The sequence below is a fragment of the Balaenoptera borealis genome, assembly GCF_965194805.1.
Source record: "Balaenoptera borealis genome assembly, chromosome: 2".
Taxonomy (NCBI): domain Eukaryota; kingdom Metazoa; phylum Chordata; class Mammalia; order Artiodactyla; family Balaenopteridae; genus Balaenoptera; species Balaenoptera borealis.
The window spans coordinates 79,065,075-79,086,725 of record NC_138867.1 but is presented as its reverse complement, the minus strand read 5'-3'; the positions used below and the strand labels follow the sequence as shown (position 1 = coordinate 79,086,725).

Here is a 21,651-nt window from a genome sequence, read left to right as displayed (position 1 = left end):
CTCAGAGTCATTAGATGGAGGGCTAAGTACTTTTACCATCTCATATTAAATGGAGAAGCTAGCAGTGGACTCCTTGTTATGAAACAAAATGGTTCAGATATAGTCCCAGATTACCCAACTCTGTCCGACCCGCTGCTGCTGCTGTTTATATAAGGAGCCCAGGGAATTGATTAGCAGTTGGGTCTGGGAGGAGAATTAGGTTCTCCCACAGGCTTTATTAAAAGGGCTTTTCTGAGGCAAATGTAAAAAATAAAAATAAAGCCTTTCTTCTTCCCACTTTGAACCACATTTTCCTGCTCTTTTTTTGCTTTAGCATCTCAATTCTGTAACTGCTTAGAGTACTAATGTTTTCTTCATTTATAGCCATTCTTACCTTAAATCAGAGGACTCCTTCCTGGTTGAATAGGCACAAATTGATGGGGAGGCAGGGAGCAAGTGATCTTTGTGCAAAACTCTGTGGCCCAGTGTGGCTGGATTCTTCTTTCATCATTTGAAAGAAATGGGTTACTCTACAACTTGCTGTTTAAAATGAGGTAAAGGTGAAGTGAGTGTTTTGTGGGTAGGAGATTCATGGACCAATGATAGCCTAGCATTAGGCCCCAGGTGAGACTCCAGTGCTGTCACATCCCTGCCCAGATTCTAATTTCTTGTCAGACATCATACTTTGACCCCTTTTAAGGGCAAAGTGAACCTCCCTTATTTGGCAGCCCTATGTCTACTTTGGGAGGGTGGGGTAAACTCAGGAGACCTTGGGGCTCTCCTGAGACTGTGGACCAGAGGTTGGTGAGACCTACAGAAGAGGTAGGGCAGCCTGCAACACAGTGATAGTCCTGTTTTTGTTTTTATTTGTATTTGCCTTCCTTGCTGGCCTGAATTCATTCTAAATGACCAGTCATGGTGTGTGTGAGTTTAGTTAAAAACCATTCTCTGCTCATCCCCCTCCCCAGAGAGGAGTGTGGGAGAGGGATCCATAGTCAGCTTGGTTTGGGGAAGTGGAAGTTGAACAGGTTTCAAGGGGGAGGGAAGTGTGGAATTTATAGCGTTTCCTAAACTTGTCTGACCTAACTCTATTCTTTCTTTCCAAAAATTCCTATTGAAATTTCAAGGAAATAGTATTGTTTGCTAACACTATTGCAACTGAGAAGTGGTGGGTTGGAAGGTTTGCAATTGCCATTTTAGAAATTTCAATGTGTCTTCAGACTGGCAGCCTGGTAATGTGCAAAACTACAGGACAGGCCACCTTGATTCTGCTCCTCTGCTGTCTGCTTGTTTACTTGCTGTCATTCACTTTGACACTTTGCTGGTCATTTCACTTTGCAAGTCATCAAAATCTAGGTCTGCTGATAGACAAAGCAGCCATAGCACTGCCTACAGGAAGCTTGCAGCCTAACATGAAGCAAGGGCAGACATTAGGCATTTGCTCATAAAACCTTTCCAACAAAGAAGTACAAGTAGGAAAACTTGGGTATTAATCACAGAACCTTCCAAATGCTAAGTCAGCACTCTACTATTTGAGCTTATCCCATTGAAATCCTCAGTTTTCTCATCTGTGAAATAGGACCAAGGCCTACCTCATCAGGTTACTTTATGAGACTTTGTATGTGTAAAGCTCTCAGCACAGTGCCCCTCCCCCGTCCCATAATCGGTGCAAGATAAATATTAGTTCCCTGCACATCTGACATTGATCTAACTATCTCTGAATTAAGAAAAACACAGAAAACAGATCTAAATCTATTACCAAAGCTCTAATTGTACCTTAATTTAATAGCTTTTCTTACCACTGGGCAATGACCCTTTAATGTTGAGTTCCTTTGTTGTGCAGTATTTTGATCTGATATTTACAATTGGTTACATCCAGATAGTAAAGAAATATAAGAGCCAGTGAGACCTTTCTCCTTTAGGTAGGATTGTATCTAACAAACAGCCCCTCTGGCCAGGCCTTGGGAACCCAGCATGGACAGAAGTACTATTCAGTAAAGCTCCTGCCCCATTAAGCTGTTTTCACCCAAGCCAACAGCACTTTAGAGACTGCTTTTACTTATCCATTGTTTCTAATTGATAGTATTGTCCCTAATGCAGTTGTTCCACCTTGTATGCCATTACCAATTCTTCCTCCTCTTTAACCAATGGGCATAGAGTTGGAGGCTTTAGTAGTGACGTATGAGATTTCACCTCAGAAATCATAAAGTGAGGGTCTAATACAATTTCATTCTAATCTCTCTTTCTTCAGCAAGGAATGGTTACCAGGTATTGTCAGTGACCAGCCATGTACTGATGGCTTCACACATCCATATGGTATTCAGGTCACTACAGCCCACAGTATTTTCTAGAAATAGCCACTTGCCAAACACTTGTCATTGTTAAGTTTAAGCAGAAAGTGGGTTAATTATGTGAATGGCACTGGCCTGTGCAGAAATGGTGTGAATGCCTGCTTTTACCACTTTCCATTCCTCTAACTCACCTTGTAGTCTCAGCACCACAGAGGAGAGATCTGCTTGTCTGGCCCTCTTAGACTGTGTTGGTTGGTTGGTTGGTTGGTTGGTTGGTTGGTTGGTTGGTTGGTTGGTTTTGTTTGTTTTTGCTTTTTGACTCCTAGAGTATGTTATGTCTGTTGAAAAAGAATATCACTCATGAATGCCCTGGTGAATGTTGACCCCAAATTATGCCTGACTCTCCTCTTTGTGGCTTCTGAATCTGTGAAATTAAGCTAATGACTGAGCTCAGCCAACAGTGTGTCCTTAGTGAGATAGACAGGTATTTTTCACATTTCACATATTCGTTGTATTCATATCTGCCAACGAAATGACATACAATATGTAGGTTTAAGTTCTGTAAGTAGCACAGGTGAGCATGGAGATTACTTTATTTCCACTTAACATCAAATGCCTACAACCTTAAAATTTCCAGTGTGTTGCTATGGTGTGTGTCACTAATTATCATCCGTGTGTATAGCTAAGTGGCCAAAATACTTTTATAATACATATTTATTCCAATAAATGCTTCTGTCAAAAAATTCTGAATCCACATTTTAGGCCATTTATTCAGAATGCTTTCTGTTTGCATATCTTTTTAAAGTAAAAACTGAGGGGCTTCCCTGGTGGCGCAGTGGTTGAGAATCTGCCTGCTAATGCAGGGGACACGGGTTCGAGCCCTGGTCTGGGAAGATCCCACATGCCACGGAGCAACTGGGCCCGTGAGCCACAACTACTGAGCCTGTGCGTCTGGAGCCTGTGCTCCGCAACAAGAGAGGCCGCGATAGTGAAGAGGCCCGCGCACCGCGAAGAGGAGTGGCCCCCGCGTACCGCGAAGAAGAGTGGCCCCCGCTCACCGCTACGAAAGTCCTAGCACAGAGACAAAGACCCAAGCCAGCCAAAAATAAATATAAATAAATAAATAAATAAATAAATAAATAAATAAATAAATAAATAAAGTAAAAACTGAAATATGAAGTCTTTATTCCTTCCAGAATGAAGAGGTACCTAAATCAGAGTTGTGGAAATTGAGAGGCTCATTATATTGTCACCCGCAAATGTGTAACAATGTCATTTCTACTGGACTTTAGGGAAAAGAGTGCAAATTCGGAAAGCACCTCAAGCTGTTTCAGATGCAGTGCCTGAGAGGAAAAGATCAACCCCCATGAACCCTGCAAATACCATTCGAAAGATACATAGCAGCAGCAGTGTTTCTCAGCGGCCATATCGGGACAGGGTGATTCACTTACTGGCACTGAAGGCCTACAAGAAACCTGAGCTGCTAGCTCGACTGCAGAAAGACGGTGTCAATCAGAAAGACAAGAACTCCCTCGGAGCAATTCTGCAACAGGTGAGGACAGCTGGAGAGAGTTCCTTCTGCTTACCTTCTTGTTGGGGAGTTCATTTAAGAAGGCTTGTTTCTGTTGTTGTTATTATTATTGAGGTGGAGAAATTTCAGGATCGTTTTGATCAATGGTATATGAATATTAAGTTAAATCATCTTGATTTAAACATTTAATTAAAAACTAATTGAAATGTAGACATTTATACTAGGTTTTATAAGTTAGAGCCTTCTGAATTATCAAGTTTCGAGTCATTATCTTCATTTGGGTTAAACAAACTTTGCCCTGAAATTCCATTAAAAAAAAGTAAACGAAGTTTTGGTTATCTGCTTTTAGTCTTGAATCTGCTAAACTATTGCCATAATTTTTATTGGTTTATGTAGGTGAAGTTATACAATGTGTTTTTATCAGTCTTTGGTCAGTATAAGCTAGAATATTTTTACCTACTAAATAGTTTTGAATGTGTCTTGCCCTGCATGCTGTTTTCGCCTGTAATACTCTGCCTTTTTCAACCATTGGGTATGCTGAAATCAGTCACCTGTCTTCATTAAAGGATATGAATATGTAAAGTATTAGCTCTAATCAGTTACTGTATAATCACAAGCTTAAGTATAAAAGTAAGTAATTTTGTTAAAATCAACAGTTCATCAGACTGTAGCTCCCTGTATTTTTTAGAATGACTTTGTGTCATAAATGTTGATTAGTATTCAAGTCCACCAGAAATGGAAGTCTGCTCTCTTTATTTTTTTCTAAAGCAGTAACATTTCCAAAGTTGTTCTTAAATTTCATCATTAAAAAATAAAATAAAATAAATCTGCAGGTTTTCATGTATTTTTCAAAGAATAACATTTTTAAGTCCTTTTCATCTGTTTTCTCTTATATTCAAGACATGATACCAAATGTCATGAAAGAGTAAAACCATAATCTCCAGTTCTGGGTTAACCAATCCCCAAGGTATCTTTGGCAATTTCAGGGATCTTATTAAGTCATTTGAGCACTTTTTGGAAACACTTAATTTAAACCCATAAGTCACATAGCAATTTTAAGAGCTCAAGAGACAGGATGAAAGAATTAATGAGGATGAGGGTATAGGTGTGTGTGTGTGTGTTCAGTTTTTTATTTGGGGAAGGGGGGAGGTTCAGGTTATAAGTCAAAATATTTGGTGACTGAATCTCCAGAAAGGTTGTAAATTACCTCCTAGGTTAGAGGATGAGAGGGCAAAATGATGGCAGAGGCAGTTCACCCAGAGGCTGCTATTGATGTATGTCAGTAGTCATGTGATCATGAATATGTGTATAGATATAATTTTTAAATGTAGGTATACTTAATTCCTGAGCAAGTGGGATATGAGTGTCATTACTGTTGTTTATTTGATAGAATCTAGAGCATAGTCTCATCCTAGCTGCATATTAGAACCCCTTAGAGAACTTTTTTAAAATGCCAGTTCCTGGATTTCGCCCCAGACCAACTAAATGGAGCAACTGAATGGATATTGAGCCATTGACTGAGATGGGGAGGGATGGAAAAGGAACAAAAGTATGCAGAGGAATCAGGAATCCTGTCTTACATACATGCTATTTGGATGATGTCTATTAGACATATCCAAATGGAGATGGATATTCAGTAGGTAGTTACATATATATAAGAGTCTGGTGTCTAGAGACAGTTGAAGCTGGAGTTATAACTTAGGAGCTAGCAGAATATGGATTGTAAGATCGTTGTATTTATTCCACTTTGAGAAATCTGGTTGTATCTCATGTTAATTTATTTGCAAATTTGAATTTTAAGATAAGCCTATCATTTTCTACTGTATATCAACATTAATGTTAGTATTCAGCTGAGCTGTGAGAAAAGCATAAACTATCATATTATATTTTATAGTACTTTTAAAAAACACAGAAAGAAGTGAAGTTTTTAAAAAGAGCATTCCAGTAGGAAATGAAAAGAAGAATACCATTCTGCCAGCCTTGAAAATGACTCTTGGTTCAGCCCCAGAATCCATACATTCATGTTGTTAATGGAGCCTGGGCCTGGGTGCGCAAGGAACCGTAGTTAAGGGATAAGAAAAGATTACACTTGCAAATAATAACAGTAATTTGGGGGTTATTTTGGTTTCTGTTTCCGTTTATTGGTTTGGGGGAATTTCAAGGACTGAAAAAGTGGTTCTTCAGGAGAACTGGCAGCTATAACGAGCAAGCTTAGCAAGCCAAGAAGATGACAGACAAGATTATCAGAATTGATACTGTTTAAGGAGATAATTTCTGTTGATTACTGGAAGGGGAAGTTTGTAAACCAACATATGGGCACTGTTTGGTTTCTACTTAATACAAGTGATCAAGGACTTGTATTGTAACTCAAAAGTAATGGAATTAATAGCCAGAAATAAATAATGAAGATGTTAAGAAAACTGCTTTGGAGTCCTTTGACTAGAAAAAACAATGATTAAAAAAAGAAAATCTTCCTCCACTTTTTGCATAATGTAGGATTACTATTTAACAAATGCAGTGGCCATCCAGGAAAAAAATATTTAACTATGTATATAAAGTTTTATTTAATTCCCCAAATGAAGTCAAAAAGCATTTATTGAGATCTGGCATATGCAAAGCTAGCAGTCCCTTTGGAGCCATTTGATATAGTTATTTTCAGTATAAATCCAAAAGGTTGCCTGTTTTAGGTTAAGAAATAGCAAAAAGAACTAATGCTCTCTTTTCAAACCATGTACCAGGTAGCCAATCTGAATCCTAAGGACCTCTCATACACCTTAAAGGATTATGTTTTTAAAGAGCTCCAAAGAGATTGGCCTGGATATAATGAAATAGACAGACGGTCATTAGAGTCAGTGCTCTCGAGGTACGTTCTTATTTTCTTTTCCTTTAAAAATTATGCAAATAAGTAATTATTATAGTCATTGTTATTTTAGTGTTGAGATGGGAAAAAAGAAGCAAGGGTAGGCTTTCTATCATGAACATTTGAAAATTGTCCCCCTAACTGGAACATGTGTGTCCTTTCCAGAAAACTAAATCCATCTCAGAATGCTGCCAGCACCAGCCGTTCAGAATCTCCTGTATGTTCTAGTAGAGATGCTGCATCTTCTCCTCAGGTATTGCATAAAATTATATAATCATAGCCCTGAAATGGACTTTAGGGCCACCTTGTTCAGGTTTTCTGATTTATACGTGAGAGAAATGAGACCCAGAAAAGTCACACAGCTTCCCTACCCAAAGTTCATGGCAGAGCTTACTCTAGAATTCAGGTCCCAGCTCCCAGCCCAGAACTCTTTTTAACCATATAACACTTCATTAAGTCAAGGTACTTAATGTCTACTCTGATTTTCAATCCTTGAAGTTCACGTTTTGTTATAAGACTATCTGCTTTTCCATTTGATCACTGATTTATCCAGTCCCATATCCAGTCTTAAGATTATATAGAAAATAGAAGATATTTAAATTTATCTGAAGCACGTTCTAGAAAAATATTCTTGGGTAAAAATGTTTTTAAAATAAGCAAATAAAAAACTCTGCTATTTCCATATGTTTTCTTAAAGTACTTTTTGATTAGATCCCAGTCAGAATATTCCAGTGAGACTCCATTCCAGCTTAGAGTTTCCCCCAAAAGATTCGGTTGGAAAAAGATGGGGAGATCCTGGGCAACATAAGAGGTCAAGCCCACCTGGTTCTCAGACAACCTTGAACTCTCAGGTCTTTGAGACTGGCAGTGAGACAGACCGCTCTACCCCAGTGCTGCTGACAGAGTGCTCCTCTCTCTGGACCCCCCTCCCAAGGCTTAGGGAGACAGGACAGATGTGTGGGGAACAGTAAGCATGCCCTGGGCAAAAGGTTATTCACATGTCAGAAAATGTTAGAAACCTATTGTGAGGAACAGAGGAGGAACAAAATAAAAGCAATTCTGTCCTTGCATGTATGTTGTCTACAGAAGCCTCAAATGCCAACTACTATAAAGCTACTTATACTCTGATCTAATTATGTACTGGGTGTGAGATCAGTGGCCCTAAATTCAACACAGAATAAATTAATGTGATGATTATTATTTTCTTTCAAGCTCAAGTTTTAGCCACAGTATTACATTGGATGTATGCTTTGTACTTTTCAACTATCTGACTTTCCTTTTTATTTTAAATACTGTTATTGTTGTTGCTGGATTGGGCTAATATTAGCATGATTTTTGAAATTTTTTGAAATAGTAACTCCATATAATTTTTATGGACTAGTTATTCAGACTTACCTTCCAATCCAGTGAAAAGATATATTTAAGGGAGAAAAAACTTGGATGGCATTTCAGCAATGATAGAGATATGTAGAGAAATTATTCTGAATGTGCTGGTTGTTTCCATCTTAAGACAGCCAAAATATGTATAACTGGAGCATGTTAGCACATTCGAAGAGATCAAATAAGTGTAGGCTTATTGCCCTGTACTTACCGTTGTTGGTTCTGACAACCAATAATGTTAAAAACTGCTTCTTCCTCTCACTGAATATAACTAGGTCAGCTGTGGCCAGCAGAGGAAGGAGGCCACCTCTATTTAATACACTCCTGCGTGGTATAATCCACATAAATTGGCCTAGTCTCTCAAGGAACTTAGGGTGGGTCTGTATGATCAGAAAGTATAAGTACTTCAAGAAACATATTTGCCAGATTCTGCTTTTTTACATTAGACATGAAAACTTATTGTAGATTGTGCTTAAGCTTGGAGGATGGTTAACACAACGCCGGTAATGAATTTAAATTGGTTATAAACTTAAGTATGAATAAAATTACTCAGTTGTTCTTCTAGTAACGAGTGACACATGTATTGAATTTTAGTGCAAACTGGCTCATCTGTTTTCCCTGTTCCCCCCCATCCCAGAAACGGCTTTTAGATTCAGATTTCATTGATCCTTTAATGAATAAAAAAGCTCGAATATCTCACCTGACAAATAGAGTGCCGCCAACATTAAATGGTCATTTGAATCCCACCAGTGAAAAATCTGCTGCAGGCCCCCCGCTGCCCCCTGCAGCCGCTGCCATCCCCACGCCTCCACCGCTGCCTTCAACCCACCTGCCTGTCTCCAATCCTCCTCAGACTGTAAATTCTCACTCCAATTCCCCTAGCACTCCAGAAGGCCGGGGGACTCAAGACCTACCTGTTGACAGTTTTAGTCAAAACGGTAGTATCTATGAGGACCAGCAAGACAAATATACCTCTAGGACTTCTCTGGAAACCTTACCACCTGGTTCAGTTCTACTAAAATGTCCAAAGCCTATAGAAGAAAACCATTCGTCTCACAAAAAGTCCAAGAAGAAGTCTAAAAGACACAAGGAAAAGGACCAAATAAAAAAGCACGACATTGAGATGATTGAGGAAAAGGAAGAGGACCTTAAAAGAGAAGAGGAAATTGCCAAGCTGAACAACTCCAGTCCGGATTCCAATGAAGGTATTTTACATTTGTAAAAACCAACTACATGGGTTAAATGAATGGGAAGAGCGGACTATCCTGAGTGTGAGATTATGCTGTTTATAATTAGTAATGCTTTTCTTATCAAATGACCTTCCGTTTAGTTATTAATCTTAGTATTGTCCTTTTGAGCAAATTTTTTTCTTGCATTTTACAGCAGTCATTTTCTGTCTCTTTTCAGCCAACTATTAAACATGGTTTCTATGTTTCTTAAGATGGTGACATTTGAAAATGACCCTGTCATCCTCCAGAGACCCCCTTTTAGAAGGTGAACTTTGTTGCGCTTTTCCAGAGCTGTCACAGTATTGTGCAACCTCAACATGACCTATTATATGCCATTATTGAACTGATTTAACCAGACACACAATTAGCAATAAAAGTACTCAGGTCCTTCTTTACCAAGAAGCAGGGTCAACCCTGCTTTAGTTAATAATAGCACAGGGGAAATGTCAAATTCTTTATAAAGCAGGCAAGGTAAAATTATATATGCAGATCCATAACATCATCTTCATTCAGAGTGAAAGCAATTTGTCTTCTGCAAGGCTGTTGGTGATTAGCTTGATAGATCTTGGGATTTTTTTTTTTTTTTTCAATTTTGAGAACACTGTTTTAGTTAGCTAACATCAACTGTTATTAATAAATTTAACCATTTCAAGCTTTTGGAAGCTTTCAAAGCCAAATATCTAGAGACCCAAAGAAGCCTAAAATAATGCTTTACCTCTAAAGAAAAGCTAATCAGTAGAAAGACTGCTTACCTGAGGGTAGTGATCTTTAAAACCTAATGACACAATTAGATTTCTCTTATTTCATATATATATAGAACTTAATATCTTGCATACCAACATACAGAAGATCCAAACCCATCATTTAGGACTGCTGCCAATTTTAAACCCAGCATAACTAAGGTAAAATTTCCCAGGAAAGTACAACTTTAGAAAAAAGTACTTTAATGATTAGACTTTAAGGAATTTTATCTTTCTGTAATTTGCCCACAGTACTGAAAGTCTGTAATCCTTAGATTTAACTGACCATTTTTACCATAGGAGAGAAGCTTTGATTATGGAATAGTATGATGCAGTGCCTTTATTGACCTGGATTGAGTATATTGCTTGTCAAAGCATATCTGTTGAAATATGTAGATCAGCATGGTAGTATATAGTGGCCCAAGAGGTAGGTGTAAGCTTTTTCCCTCAAACACTATCATACTTGAATTTGCCAGATCAGGAAAAGAAAAAGAGGTAATAAAACTTCATGTTCAGAGTTAGTAAGCCAGATTCCTGGGTATGCCCCACTCTCCACACTTCCCACCATCAGGTGGTAATCCTGAGTCAGAGACTGGATCCCAGAATGTTGAGAACTATAGCAGGGTTCGAGTTTTCTCAGAGCTGGAAGCCGAGAGAAGCAGGCCTGGTCTCTGAATCCTTCACTGAGGATGTAGTACCTTTCAAAGCCAATCGAGATTATCACAAACTGAGGATAGATTCAGACCCACATCCTCTGCTCTACTGGAATTTATCTGGTGTCTGTGACAAAGGAGAAGCCAGGTGATGTGCACTTGATGCCTTTTCCTTTAAGGCTCAGGCTGTTGTAAAAACAAGCTTTTACCTAAGCCTGAATCAAATACACACACACACACACACACACACACACGCACGCACACACGCACGCACACAAAATAAGCCCACAGAGTCTGCATAATTTGTTTAGTGTGCTTTGTCCTTTAAAATATTAAACCAAGAAATTATTAAATTCTCACTCGTTTTATATTGAACATGTATGTTTTGCTAGCAGGCAGGGTTTGGGTTTGAGTTATTAATTTAATTCTACTTGAGGGTTTTTTACACTATCACAGTGTAGTCCTGAGCAACTGGCACTTTATTTTGTCCTCTTAAAAACAAATCTGTGTAGTATTATGAGGGTTAGATATTAGAGGAGTATAAATTGGTGTTCACTAATAACTTATTTTAAATTACTTTAAACTGATAGGAAAACTTCCTGCCCAATTCCACTGTCTGCATACAAAAAGAATAGCAGCAAAAATACAGCCATCGAAATAGTCTGCTACCTGACTTCACTATCTTATCTGCCTTTGAATCCTATGAAAAGTAGATGTTGATGTAAAGTTTGTATCTCCCATTGTCTGGCTGCATCTGCCACCACAATCTTTGAATTGCTGGGCAGATGCCACAACTGTTGTTGAAAGAATAGAAGATTGACCTTGGGTTAAGATGGAATTCCTTTATTGTGCAGACACTGCAGTAGCCAGGGTGCTTTCAATGCCTGGCGTCGGTTCTGCTGGCGCTGGTCATAGGGCCTCTATTGTTCTTGTTCAATTGTATTCCTTGCTCACTATTGCTTATTGAGATGGAAGAGTAGAATTTGAGGAAAAGTGTTCCAGATGTTTCTGATCTATTTTAGAATTATGGGCATTTTGTAACCATACCCTTTGGTGAACACTTGAATTTTTTTTCTTTGTAGGAGTTAAAGAGGATTGCACTGCCTCCACGGAAGCTTCTTCAACAATTGAACTCCCGGATTATTTGATGTAAGTTCAGATGTCTGCTGATGGGAGAGAACTATTTAATTTTAGAAAGTTTGCAAATTCTTTTCCCATGATTTGCAAATCAGAGAAGTAAGAAGTTCCAGAAATAGAGTCCTGGAGCCACCCCTGCAACTGAAAGGCTGCCATTAAGCCTGCTCGTCCCCAGTCCACCCTTGTCGGCTTGAGCAGGTTGTGCCTATCCCTGCTGTGAGCTCTGTTCGGTGGCCTTTAAGTATAGAGAAGCCTGTCCTTTGTTCCGGGGCCAGGCCAAGCGTTTGATTATGGAAGATTTCAGGGATCTGACTCTTCAAAGTCAAAGCAGTTTATCAATGCACAGTCATTCACTTGGGCCCCGCAAAGGGACAGTTTATTAGTGATAAAGTACTTAAACCTCTGCAGTTAACACAAAGTAGAGACAGATGGATTTTTATTTAAATAAAGCTTTGCCGTCAAATTAACTTTAAGAGGAGAGAGCATTAAAATTTGATCATTTCACTTTAATACCGGTTATATTTTTCTTGTTATGACAACAAGTTGCTCAGTGCTGAGCTGGGGACTTTTTTGTAACTGGTTATCACAGAAATTATAACTTGGACACATAATTCTAGCTTTTTTACAGACTCAAAGGCTTCTGTAAGAAGAAAATAATCAAGTTGCAAAAGCCTGGAAAAATGGAGAGTGAAAGAGCAAACAGATTCGCCTACCAATAGCTTTGAAAATGAACAAATATACAAATAGCTTAAATGTAGACTGGAAATGGAATCTGGGCTGTATGAACATTTTTTTCTCTATCAATCAGTAGCATCCCATGGTGGACAAAGTTAAACTATGCAGTTTAGCGCTCCAGGTCCCATGAAATGTTCATTTCCGGAGTAGAGAACATTTTATACTAAAAATGTGTTACTTTTGCTTAACAGTAATGGTGAAAGCTATGCTCATTGGGGAATGATATAGCATGAAACCGTAATGCTAGTTATCATCTCTTAACTAAAAGGAACCCAAGAAGCCATGCTGAGCACTCTCTCATCTGAGGTGGTGTATGGTTTTAGAGTTCTTTTGGGGAGCTTGGAAAAGCTGCTGCCACTGCATTGGCCCCGGAAGGGCTGGATGGGGGACAGTGCCTGGCTCCACTGACGTGGGCGTTCACCTCTCCAAATGCGTTTCCTGAAAAGTCTTGTGAAAGTCGGCCCCCTCAAATAACAGCCGCAGTACTGTGCTCTCGTTCTCTTATGACGGATTTTGAATTTCTCTTTTTTCTAATAGTGCTGTATACGTGTTACATAGGACAAAATCATGTGGGGAGACTGAAAAATGATTCTAACCTTTCCCCCATGGATTCAGTGTTGCTGTGTTTTGTCGACTTAAGCAGTTAATTCTATATTTAATAACTTGTTTTTAACGTACTGATCTACGGATGGTTGCTGCATCTGCCTCAGTGCATTTCTGTATGTTTGTTATTTTCTAGCTCTTTTAAAATCATGAAAGTACATAACCTATGTGATTGTTTGCTTAAGAGCAATTTATTTTAACAAAAGCTATCTTATATAAACATTGCAAATTTTCTTAAAATGATGAGAAAGCATGAATTTTCAGAAAAATCACTAAAAATACAGAACTTAAACTTGTTTCTTAAGAAAACCAAAAGGACATACTATAAAACCTTTAATGATCAGCCTCTGAATAATTCATACTTAACCACAGTATTCCTAATTTTTATATAATAAGAATACTTCTGTTACTTGTGGTTGTGAATTATCCAAAGTATTTAACGTTTTATTCCATCACTACATTAAGAGCCAGCTGTAGAACCATAACAATTTTTATTAAAAATAGTGACATTCTTTTCATTAAAATGCCAGTATAACCAAATAATCTTCTATAATAGCAGCACAACTGTTGGCCAGTTTGGTACTTTTCCCTGAGGGAATTATTAAATAAAATATGGAGGGTGTGGCCTCAGGTGTGATTTTGAGAAAGTGGGATAAATATTTTATATAACAAATTGAACCTGAGTTTCACGATCAGTTTAGCCATTTTGCTTATGTATGCTTATCCCCAGGAACCTCTTTCTCTCCCCCGGGCTCTCTCTGGTCTGCAGTCAGGACAGCCCATGTCTAGAGAGGCCTGTTTCACTGCTTGGCTGGTAGTTTTCCTTTTATAGCAAGGACACTAGCAGGGCAGCTTTAAATCAGCATACTACCACTGTCTCAATTACACTTAGAAAATTGAACCTCCACACTGTCTAACTCAGCATGAATAAAAATATTAATGAGGACATTAAGGTTGCTCACTGCATCACTTTTCTCACATTTCCAACTAGGCATCTGTGCTATTGCATTTTAAATAAAACTGGTAAGAATGTCTAAAACCATTTTGGAAAGGACTGAACTCCCAAAGTTTTCCACAATGAAGAGTATATGTATACCCACTGGGGCACCCTGAAGCTCCTGCCACCTGCCTGAAATTGCTTTGAAATCTCAATTTTTATCTCAAAAAGTCAAGGGAATTTTGCATTCCATGACAGGAGCACAGAGTACAAAGACCCAGGCCCAGAGCCACAAACAAATAATATTAACTTTAATATTAAAATGCTGTTTTGGCTTACCACCACTGAATAAACTGACACTCTGGGAAGGTGGCCTTCATTCACTAGGTCCCGAGAGATATTCACACCCTGAAGTAAAACATTTGTGGCCTTTTTATTAAGAAAATAAACTAATAGTATAAAACTGGCTTTCTGTTACACAGAGTATGACATTAAGTGTTTGAAAAGAACTAGAGAAATATACCTTTTTTCCCCCTTTTTTATTTTTTCTGGTCTAACTCTCATTTTTAAAAAATGATAAAACAAAGCAGCAGGTCTACAAAGAGCTTTGACTTCAGCACTTAGTGACTGTGGGACGTTCTCCTGGTTTCACATTACCCCTCCAATCCTTCTGTTTCCATGTGACTCGTAACAGATGGGTTGGCCTCTGCCGCTAGCATGGTAGTAAATTATTTGGGGTAGAGAAAGGTTTAGGAAGCTACACGTGTGTAAGTGTTGTCTTCTAGTTGCACTTTAATTCCATTGCCACCATGTTTTTTTCACATTTATTCTTCTTCCCGAAGTTCTTAAACTCTCCTGTGGGATAATTTTACCAGGAAGGTCTTTGAAGGAGTGACAAGGCAGCAGCAAGCAGTGGCAGAGTGGCATTCAGTCTAGGGAAACACGCATAGATATAGTTTCCAAATATTTGTGTTAAATCTCAGACTTCTGCATCGTGTTTATTCTGTAGCTACTCTCCGTTTATCTTTTGTCTTTTTTACTAGAAAATATATTGCTATCGTCTCCTATGAGCAACGCCAGAATTACAAGGATGACTTCAATGCTGAGTATGATGAGTATAGGGCCTTGCATGCCAGGATGGAGACTGTGGCTAGAAGATTTATCAAACTGGATGCACAGCGAAAGCGCCTTTCTCCAGGCTCAAGAGAGTATCAGGTAAACACATTTGTTCCTAGATGGACTGACTTTCATATTTTACCTTCTTTCTTTCTCTGCCCTTCCCGTCCCCAGCCATCCTCCTAGCCTTCAGAGCAAGTCCTCTCGCAGACCAGCCTCTCTGCAGCTTTTGGCCTTCAAAATTAAAGGCCTTCCTTTAAAATTAGCTAGGAAAATAAATATTTGAAATAGTTCTTGAAAATAAGTAAACATGATGATCCTATATTTCCTCCAGTGGAAAAACTATATTTTCATATAATACAATATGTATAAAATGTATAATATATACTTACATACTTACTGTAATATAATGTGTAGTGTACTGAGAAAAATACAGACAACAAAATAGGAAAAACAAAAAGCAAGATTTGGCATCAAAATATTTGACCGCATTACCAACTCAACTCAGACTATAGCTCTTACATCTGGTGCTAATTCCCAAAATTACTATTTCAAGTACATTTTAAAAAAAAATTTTTTTAAACCTCAGTCTGGCATAGAATATAAAGGGGGCTTAATACCACTCAGGTTTGGGGTTTAAGTGAAGAAAAGCATGGTGCTTCCAGCTTCCCAAGACTGCCATTTGTTAACAGGTATTAATCTGTTTTCACTTGCCTACATTAAGTGGTAATATTAGTACAGCTGACAAAGAGCAGTAGAAGCCTGACCTGCCTACTGATTGTTCGTAGAGCTCTTAGCCAAAGGATTGATATAAATGTATGTTTCCTTCCTTGTGTATGACAGATAACTTTGTCACACTTCACAGCCGCAAATGGTGCCTCCATCCTAGCCCACTGTTGTTCTGACAGGAACCTACACGAGAAAATGGGGTGGGTTTTCCCACAATGGGGAAAACAGCCCGAGAGCATCCGTGCCCTAGAGATTCATTGTGTCTTCTATTAGTGGGCCTTAATCTTTTAAACAAGCTGCCTAGAGTTATAGAAAACTTTACCAGAGGAGTGAGTGGTTGGCAGTGCAAGAGGTCAGTGATATGGTTTGGGGTTTATTTTTTTCTATATAGTTATTTACCAGTATACCATGATTATATTTAAACTAAAATGTAATTCTAAGAATTGCTGAGTGGTTAGGAGCAGGCTCCGAAGCCAGACTGCTTGGATTTGATTCCCAGCTCTACTTGTGTGACCTTGGGCAAGCTACTTAACTTGACTGAAAATTCTAAAAATCCCCATCCATAAAGTGAGGTGATTATAGAGTTGTGCAGAATAAATGTTAGCATTTGGAAACTGCTTAGATCCATAGTACATCAGGTTATGTAGTACATAAGGGTTAGCTCTCTTCCCCTACCACCCAATTTTCCTCCCTAGAGGCAATCAGTATTACTGGTTTCCATCGTATTCTTTCAGAGGTCTGTTTGAGTATAAGATATATATACACAAGCAAATTCACAAATATACCATATGTAATTGAATCTAAGCTGTCATCATTTATAAGATGCACCATTGTCTTATGTTCCAGTAAGTTAAGGTATGATACATGATTTATCAGATTTCATTAACAATTCCTAGAATATAATATTCTATTTCTCCCTTATAAACAAATGATACCAAACTGTATAAATTGTTCTGTGCTTTGCTTTTTTCACTAGACAATATATATCTTAGAGAATTTTTTTATGTAAGCACATAAAGCACTTCCCCCTTTTTTAATGGCCTCTTAGTACTCCTTTGTATGGATTAATGGACATTTAGATTTTGTTTACTTTCTTTTGCTTTACAAACCGTGCTGCAGTGAGTAACCTTGTACATGTGTCATTTCACTCAGGCACAATTAAATCTGAAAGAAAAGTATAAGTGCTGAGTCAGTTTTGCATTTGCAGTTTTAACGGCAGTTGCCAATTGCCCTCCTTAAAGACTGTACCAATTTACATTTCCATCATTAATATTTCCCACACCCTTGCCAATTGTGTGTTATCTGTTTACATTGCAAAGAAAAAAGTTCTCTTCTGATTTCTAATTATTAATTTTCTAGAATGTTCATGAAGAAGTCTTACAAGAATATCAGAAGATAAAACAGGTAGGTATCATCACTATTAGTTTTCTGACCTTTAGTTGAGAAGTGTTATGAATTCCACAGTCTTACTCCTCACTGTTGTTTTCATCCACAGTCTAGTCCCAATTACCATGAAGAAAAATACAGATGCGAGTATCTTCATAACAAGCTGGCTCACATCAAAAGACTAATAGGTGAATTTGACCAACAGCAGGCAGAGTCATGGCACTAGAGCTCTGCTTGGACCAGAAGATGTGAATAAACTTAAGCTTATTTATTTAAAATTCCAAATGAGTTGCTCTCAAATTCTAAAAAATGAAACTTTGCCTGTTGGAAGTTTCAGTATTAGTAAACTTGAGTTACCTTCCCCCCCAACCCCCATTTACTTTGTTTCCTTGCATTTTTGAAGCTGCTTTTTTCTGGTCCTTTTTTCCTTCTTAAGACTTGTGTTTGTCAATAGAAATAATTTTTTTTGTAGATATTGGGGATCCAGTGTCTGTACTTCAAATCAATTTTTTTTCCTTAAAAAACTGTGTTTGTCATTAGAAATGATTTTTTTTTTAGATATTGGGGATCTAGTGTCCACACTTCAAAGTTATGTGTGTTTAAAAAAAAAAAACAGTAATGTACAAGGTGAAATGCTTTTGGATAAACATAAGCCTATTTTCTGACCTTTCTTAATACGAACTCTTTGCCTTAAATGGTAGAACATTTAGAAATTTGCACAAAATACAAAAAAACTTAAAACATTGTTTTGGAGGGTTAAGAAATAGAAAGGTGTGTGAGTATGTGTATAGATCTATATACACATGTGTATATATAGTCTGACTTGATCTAGAACAGTAAATCTGCCCTGCAAATTAACCCCCATTGCAATGGTTGCCTTAAGGTGTTTGCTAGTTGTGTACCTAGTGTGGTTAATCATTAGCTACACTGCTTCCCACTTGATTAGAGCAATGGGAAGCACACTGTGGCCTACCAGCGTCTGAAAGCGTGTGCTCGACCTGTATGTGTGCAGAGGTGGTGTGGATGTGAGCGTGCGTGAAGGAAAAAAGCTGCTACTCTCAGTAGGCCAAACGCTCAGGTGAGACAACTGATGAGTGTTACTGTAGGTTTTTTTTTCCTATCAAATTGCTACTTCTATCGTGGAAGACAAAAGCATTTCCATTTCAACAGTTTGTCAACTTTATTAATGTTGGGCAAAATTGATATGTTATGAAAATGAAACAGATCTATAGTTTGGGGCAAAATTATAAAATTAAACGTGTAGGTAACCTATTTATATACTGCTATAAAGTATTTTTGAAGAGAGATATGCAAAGAAGCTATTACCTACATGAAATGTATATTTAAAGATTTTTTTTTCATCCTGGCTGCCAGGAATATAAAAAAGAGTGGATATATTTAACCATAACATACTGTGATTCATCAAACAGCACAAACTTTCATTTCATGGAGTTTATCTGTTGACGTTGATTTAAACTATCATTTGTTTTATCATGTGGGAACATAAGTTATGTGGTCAAAAATATAAGGATTTTGAACTAATGTTGATTCAAGTTGTGTTGTCTTATCGTATTGTTTTTCAAAGTGCTGCCAGTTTAAAAGGGAAGCATTATGTTTACAAATATGTTTTGAAATGTTTGCCAAAATTTTGGTGGTATCTTTAATAAAGATGTTTGTCTCCAGCATCCAAAACAATAAAAAAATAAATAACTTTGTTGTGTATCGCTGTAAACCAGAAAATGTTGGTGTCTAGAAAACCTGAGAGAGCATGTAGATGAAATTTTCTCTTTGGAGTTCTTCTAAAACATTAACAGGAAAGAGTAGATAATATAGTAAAAGTATACAAAAGTATACTATACAAAGACTGAAACAAGACCCTGTGCACTATAACTCTGTAACATTACCACAGCAATTTGATTTCTACGTAGCATGGACCTCCTAGGGAATTCGATTTTCTTTTAGCATTGAGATCCCTGGTGCTCTTCCTTTTACCTCAGAATTGGTACAATCATTACTCAGCGTTCACTGATATCAAACTTTCAGTTGGAAAAAAAAAAAAAAAAATGCAGTAAAGGAAACTTAATTGGGGATAAATTTGGTCCTCATATCATATGGTAGAGTCTCCTGAGGGATTTGTCTGTAAGTAATGACCTCATGGGTGTCATTTCTTAGAACATCATGGCCTTTTAATCAAAGATAGTGTGCTGCTACTTGCTATGAGTGGTGTTTCTCAAAAGCAAGGTGCTTGGACCACTTGCATCACCCAAATTAGAATCTCTGGGGATAGGGCCCACATAGCCCCATTTTCATAAGTATCCTCCAAGTGATTTTGCAAGCTAAAGTGTGAGAACAATTGGCTTGGAAGTAACGCTAAACCTTTAGGTCTCTAAATCTCAAAGTCTTGAACTGAAGAAGTTCGGCTGTTGGCTTTTTTTTTTTAAGCCCCTCCCTGTCAGCAGGTGCAAATCACTTTTCCTCTCTACATCATTTGTGGCACCCTCTCAGTTGTTTCACTGCTAACACTTATTTTAGAACTTGTTTACAAACAAGGCAAGCCTTCCAGTTGGCTAATTGTTAGCCCTTGGAGCTCCTACCCATCTACATCAGCACATCTTCTGGTTTACAAATTGGGTAATAATGGAAGCTGGAGATGCTTTATGAAAATCCAGCATTGCACACCCGTAGACTTGACCACCTACCTATAAAAGCCTTAATTTAGATGTTTGTTGTGTACATTGGGCAGATCCTTGCAAAATGTATATCTATCATCAGTTGCAGATTTGAGAGTTGTGAATCTCTGCATCTATTACCTAAGGCTGCATCTCTTTTAAAGATGGGCGTGAGCCTATTAAGATATTTATAATCATTCTTCATCTCCTACTGCAAGATTTTTAGATTCTCTCAAATAATTGCTGCAGGAATGGGTGGCCACTTAGTATCAGTTACTCTGGTAGAATTTATTTGGTTTTTTGTTTTTTTGGTTTTCTTGAGAGAAATAGTAAGTGTAAAATAGCATTGTCAAGATGAGATAATGAGTTTGTTATTATTTGCTCATCACATTTCATCTAAAATAATTTGAAGCACTCTTGATGATTTTTACCAACAACCATAAATTAACTCCAGAATGAGCGAGCAGCTGATTTAATACAAACCCAAAATAACATTAACTAGATGTGGTTTTGTTTTATGTGAGGACTTCACTTCCTATCTCGTTGGTTATTTATTTCCCCTGGAATACTTTAGAGGGGTTAACTTTCAACTGTAAGTAGTGATAGATGTTCAGTACTTGCTCTCACAAAAGTAATTGGTGTGGTCAGTTGATATCATAGCTCCATGCATTGATTATAAAAATCCAGTATTAATTTTCCTTCATCTCTGATTGATCTTTTAACCTTAATAGTTTTCTTTTCCCTTAAAATATTTCACCTTATTCTGTAAAACAAATGCATATTTTCATGTTTGAAGCAAGGTGTTGAGATGAGGTTTAGACACAAATGGTCCATCAGTTCCGACACTCTGCTTGGTTGCCTTACCCCTTCCACTAGTGCGTCCTTTGTTTCTGGAACTTGGCTGAAACTCTTCAGCCAGTTCATCGTCTTTCCAGCCGTGTGAGTGTTGAGTCACGTATGAGTGGTTTTTGCCTTTACTCCTTTTAAAGTTCTTACTGTTTATTACTTGCCTAAGTGTTACTAAATCCTTTTATTCTGTACCAGATGGGGAAAAATTATAGCCAGCTTTGAGAGGAACCTTTTGGGAAAAGATATTAACTGACACGACTAAATGAAGGCAACAGAAGATGTTATCAATGTTCTTTGTAACCTGAAAACTGAACAAGGCTATGAGGCTCATTTCAAAATATTTTGAAGTGTTAAAAATATATACATATATATCTACGCTGCTTCTCAGTTGTTCTACCCAAACCATGTTAGCAAGGTAAAATGTCACAGAGACTTTTCAGTTAACTGAGCTCAGCAGCTGTGGTGGCCCCTGTTGTTCTACACCAATTTCAGTTCAATAAAAATGTTAACTTTGCAATTCTGGTACTCGTTTTTCCTTTGTCTCATTTCAAGGCTCTTAATTTTGTCTTAGAAAAAAACATCCCGCAACAAAGTTCTCTCTGATGCCCTAATGTAAATGATCTTCCTGGGACAGAGAAGATTACTTGTTGGTGACTCTAGGAAGTGGGAACACAGGGTATTTGCTCCAGGACCCCCTGCTGCCTGTTTTACAAGTGGAGGACATGCCCTCCAAAGGCAGTATCTCCTAGGGGAACAATAATCACAGTTACCATTTATTGAGGGTTTTCTGTGAGTTACACACTTTGTATGTATTGTCCCATTTCTCC

At 37.9% G+C, this 21,651-nt stretch overlaps 1 protein-coding gene across 6 annotated transcripts in view; it reads left to right on the top strand.

Moving 5' to 3' along the window:
- The window catches only part of ELL2 (elongation factor for RNA polymerase II 2), a 73,771-nt gene extending 52,430 nt beyond the window's left edge, over positions 1–21,341 (top strand). For 2 of the 6 annotated variants that reach the window (XM_082377028.1, XM_082377033.1), the window contains 9 exons: positions 3,563–3,822; positions 6,540–6,664; positions 6,827–6,914; positions 8,679–9,246; positions 11,746–11,812; positions 15,119–15,290; positions 17,280–17,324; positions 20,745–20,914; positions 21,020–21,341. In XM_082377028.1, the coding sequence (XP_082233154.1) occupies positions 3,563–3,822; positions 6,540–6,664; positions 6,827–6,914; positions 8,679–9,246; positions 11,746–11,812; positions 15,119–15,290; positions 17,280–17,324; positions 20,745–20,914; positions 21,020–21,077 (1,553 nt within the window). In that variant the 3' untranslated portion in view covers positions 21,078–21,341. Of the gene's footprint in view, positions 1–3,562; positions 3,823–6,539; positions 6,665–6,826; positions 6,915–8,678; positions 9,247–11,745; positions 11,813–15,118; positions 15,291–17,279; positions 17,325–17,415; positions 17,555–20,744; positions 20,919–21,019 lie in introns of those variants that run through there. The other 4 variants (XM_082377031.1, XM_082377029.1, XM_082377030.1 and 1 more) reach the window with 4 other exon arrangements.
- Positions 21,342–21,651: the final 310 nt, after the last annotated feature.